The 3,147-nt window shown below is 69.4% G+C and overlaps 1 protein-coding gene across 1 annotated transcript; it reads left to right on the forward strand.

Moving 5' to 3' along the window:
* The first annotated feature begins 1,692 nt into the window (after positions 1-1,692).
* On the forward strand, positions 1,693-2,652 carry CDK5R2 (cyclin dependent kinase 5 regulatory subunit 2). The gene has a single exon (XM_072874890.1). The coding sequence runs from the start codon at positions 1,693-1,695 to the stop codon at positions 2,650-2,652; it is 960 nt and encodes a 319-aa protein (XP_072730991.1).
* The last annotated feature ends 495 nt before the right edge of the window (positions 2,653-3,147 follow it).

Genomic DNA, 3,147 nt, shown 5'->3' on the forward strand with positions numbered 1-3,147 from the left:
ACAGGATATGTGGGAATGGGGCTTTGCCCCTCTTCCCTGCCATGGCACAGACGGCACAGCCTCTGCCCTGCCCCCAGATGTGGCACATCAGCCCCAGGCATTGGGAGGCCCAGCTGGAAGTCTGAAACCCGGCTCTGAGCCTGCGCTTTCATTGCAAACACCTCCAGCATCAGCAGTGCAGGAGGAAGTGGGGGGGCTGGCTTAGCTCCTCCCTGTTGATAATTCATTACCGCCTGTTAGCCCAGATCCATCCGGCAGCAGCTACATCCTGGCACTGACATGTGTTCATTTCACACATAAAATGCTGTATCAAAATACATCATTGAGACATTCTCCCTGAAACCTTTCCCAGCTGCCTCTCCCAGCGCTTTACATGCAGGAGCAGTCCTGGCAATTGGGATGTTTTGTTCCTAATGGATGCCTGGCACCCGCCGTAGCAATCAGAGCTGCAGGATCCATCCTCCAGCTCATGAGCAATACAAGCAAGGGGGATCTTCCTGCAAGGGGCAGGGAGGCAGCAAGCAGAGGGTGCAGGTTTCATCCATGGCATGCTTGGATCTGGAGAGGGAGAAGCAGCCTGTGTGCACGTGGCTGGTTTATTGCATACCCTTTTGCAATGATGCAGAAGTGCAGCATCTCTTTCCTCCTCCCCTGAGGGCTCTGGGAGCCTTGGGCAGCGGGGCTGGCTGGTCTTGCCTTGGGGACCTGGCGAAGGCCCCTTCCCCTTTCTCCAAGGTCCCTGACTTTTTGCCCTGATGCTGGTGACGGTCAGCATGCTGGTAAATCTCTCCTCCAGGGCTGAGCAGGAAGAGCCAGGGCGGGTGGGGGACCCAACGCTTGCACGGCAGGTGCTGGGGGTGCTCCCCCCCAGGCTGGGTGCCTCCTGACTCCCTACAGAGCCATGCCCAGGGTCGGGCTGGTTCTCAAGAGAGCTGGGGCTCTCCCACCAAGCCTAGGCCCTTCACGGCGGCTGGGTGAGTCACAGCTGGCCTTTCCCCAGCCCCAAGCCTTCTCCAGCTGCCCCGCCAGCACACGCTCACAGTCTTCTTGACCTTCACCCCTCCTCATCCTCCCCTCTGGCATTTCCCAGGGCTCTTCCTCCCCACTGTGTCCCCCTAGCACCATTTGGGGGGGGCTCCGCTGGTCTGCGAAGGTTCATCCCTCGCCCCTGTAGGTAAGAATACAGAGCAGGACCCGGGTGAGAGCGGCCAAGTTCAGAAGACCCCCCCAGACCCTCCCTGTGCCCCCTGCCCTCTGGGCTCCCCCCGCAGGGCCCTGCCACCTCCCCGCGTCCCTGGCACGGAGGGCTGAGGGGCTCGGGCAGCGTCGCAGGTCCCAGCCCCCCGCCCCGCTGGGAGCGCCGGCCGAGCCCCACACGGCTGAAGGTCACGCCGGGGCGGCGGCCGCCCGGCAGAGCCGCGCCGCGCCGGGCTCCCCCCGCCCCGGCCGCCCACCGGCGAGGGGGCGGGCCGCACCGGGGGCCCGCGCGGCGGCGATTGGCTGGTGGCGGGGAGGCGGGGAGCGGCGGGGCCGCGGCTGGCTGCAGCGGCGGGCGCGGAGCCCAGAGCGGGCGCGGCGGAGCATCCTCGGGCACCGCGGCCCCGGTGCGGGCCGCCTCCCCCGTAGCCCCCGGCCTCCTATGGGCGGTGCCGGCGCCCCGGCCCCCGCACGCCCGTCCCGCTCGGCGTTAGCATGGGCACGGTGCTCTCCCTCTCCCCCGCCGCCTCCTCGGGCAAGGGCGGCGGCGGCGGCGGGGGGCTGCTGGCCGACAAGGCGCCGGGAAGGGTGCCGGGCAAGGGCGAGAGCCGGCTGAAGCGCCCCGGCGTGCTCATCTCGGCGCTCACCTGGAAGCGGCTGGTGGCCGCCTCGGCCAAGAAGAAGAAGAGCGCCAAGAAGGTGACGCCGAAGCCCGGTGGCGGGGCCCCGGCGGGGCCCCCGGGCCAGCCCGACCCGCTGGTGGTGCAGCGCAACCGCGAGAACTTGCGCAAGTCGGTGGTGGGGCCGGCCGACGGCGCCAAGCAGGGCCCGCTGGCCGTGCCGGTGCCCACCGTGCCCTCGGCGCCGCAGGAGCTGCACCCGGGCTCCGGCGGGGGCAAGCCGCCGCCGCCGCCGGCCGGCAGCCGCGCCCCGGGCTCCCCGCGCCGCGTGGTCGTGCAGGCGTCCACCGGAGAGCTGCTGCGCTGCTTGGGGGACTTCGTCTGCCGCCGCTGCTACCGGCTGAAGGAGCTGAGCCCCGGCGAGCTCATCTCCTGGTTCCGCAGCGTGGACCGCTCGCTGCTGCTGCAGGGCTGGCAGGACCAGGGCTTCATCACCCCGGCCAACCTGGTGTTCGTCTACCTGCTGTGCCGGGAAGCGCTGCGGGGCGAAGACATCGGGAGCCAGGCCGAGCTGCAGGCCGCCTTCCTCACCTGCCTCTATCTCGCCTACTCCTACATGGGCAACGAGATCTCCTACCCGCTCAAGCCCTTCCTGGTGGAGGGCGACAAGGGGCGCTTCTGGGAGCGCTGCCTGGGCATCATCCAGCGCCTCAGCGCCAAGATGCTGCGAATCAACGCGGACCCGCACTACTTCACGCAACTCTTCCAGGACCTCAAGAGCGAGGGCGAGGGCGGAGACGGGTCCAAGCACTGGACGATCAGCCTGGACCGCTAGGGAGGTACCGGGCCCCCGGCGCCGGGGGCGGAAGGGGCCGCGCACCGAGGGGCGGGGGAGGCGAAGGACTGCCGGATTCCCCCCCACCCCCGCATCCTCCTCGCCTTCCCCCCTCCCCGGCCGTCAGCTCCACGGAGACGCTGCCTGGACCCTCCCTGCTCCGGATCCGGCCGCTTCCCCCTCCCCCCCCTTCCGACCCCAGCTGGGGGCTGCGCTCCGGCACACCGAGACGGCGGAGAAGACCGAGGCGGGGGGGAGATGTGTCCCTCCCGCCTGCGCGATGGGGAGGGGGGGAGGCTGCCGAGGAACGGAGGCTCCTGGATGCGTTTTCTCTAGAAAAAAAGGGGGAAAAAACTGGAGCTGGGGGTCTGGGGCAGGAGGGTGCGGGGGGGCTGCTGGGTGCTGGGGGGCCCCAGGCAGACGGCGCATGTGAACGAGCCCCCCCGCCGCGGGCAGAGCCGGGCCCCGGCCGCCGCTCCGGAGCTGTCCGCGGTG

Source organism: Ciconia boyciana, chromosome 10 (genome assembly GCF_034638445.1).
Source record: "Ciconia boyciana chromosome 10, ASM3463844v1, whole genome shotgun sequence".
Lineage (NCBI taxonomy): Eukaryota > Metazoa > Chordata > Aves > Ciconiiformes > Ciconiidae > Ciconia > Ciconia boyciana.

What these genes read in the sequence shown, in the direction of transcription:
- CDK5R2 (XM_072874890.1), top strand. Translation starts at nt 1,693, where the DNA reads ATGGGCACGGTGCTCTCCCTCTCCCCCGCCGCCTCCTCGGGCAAGGGC.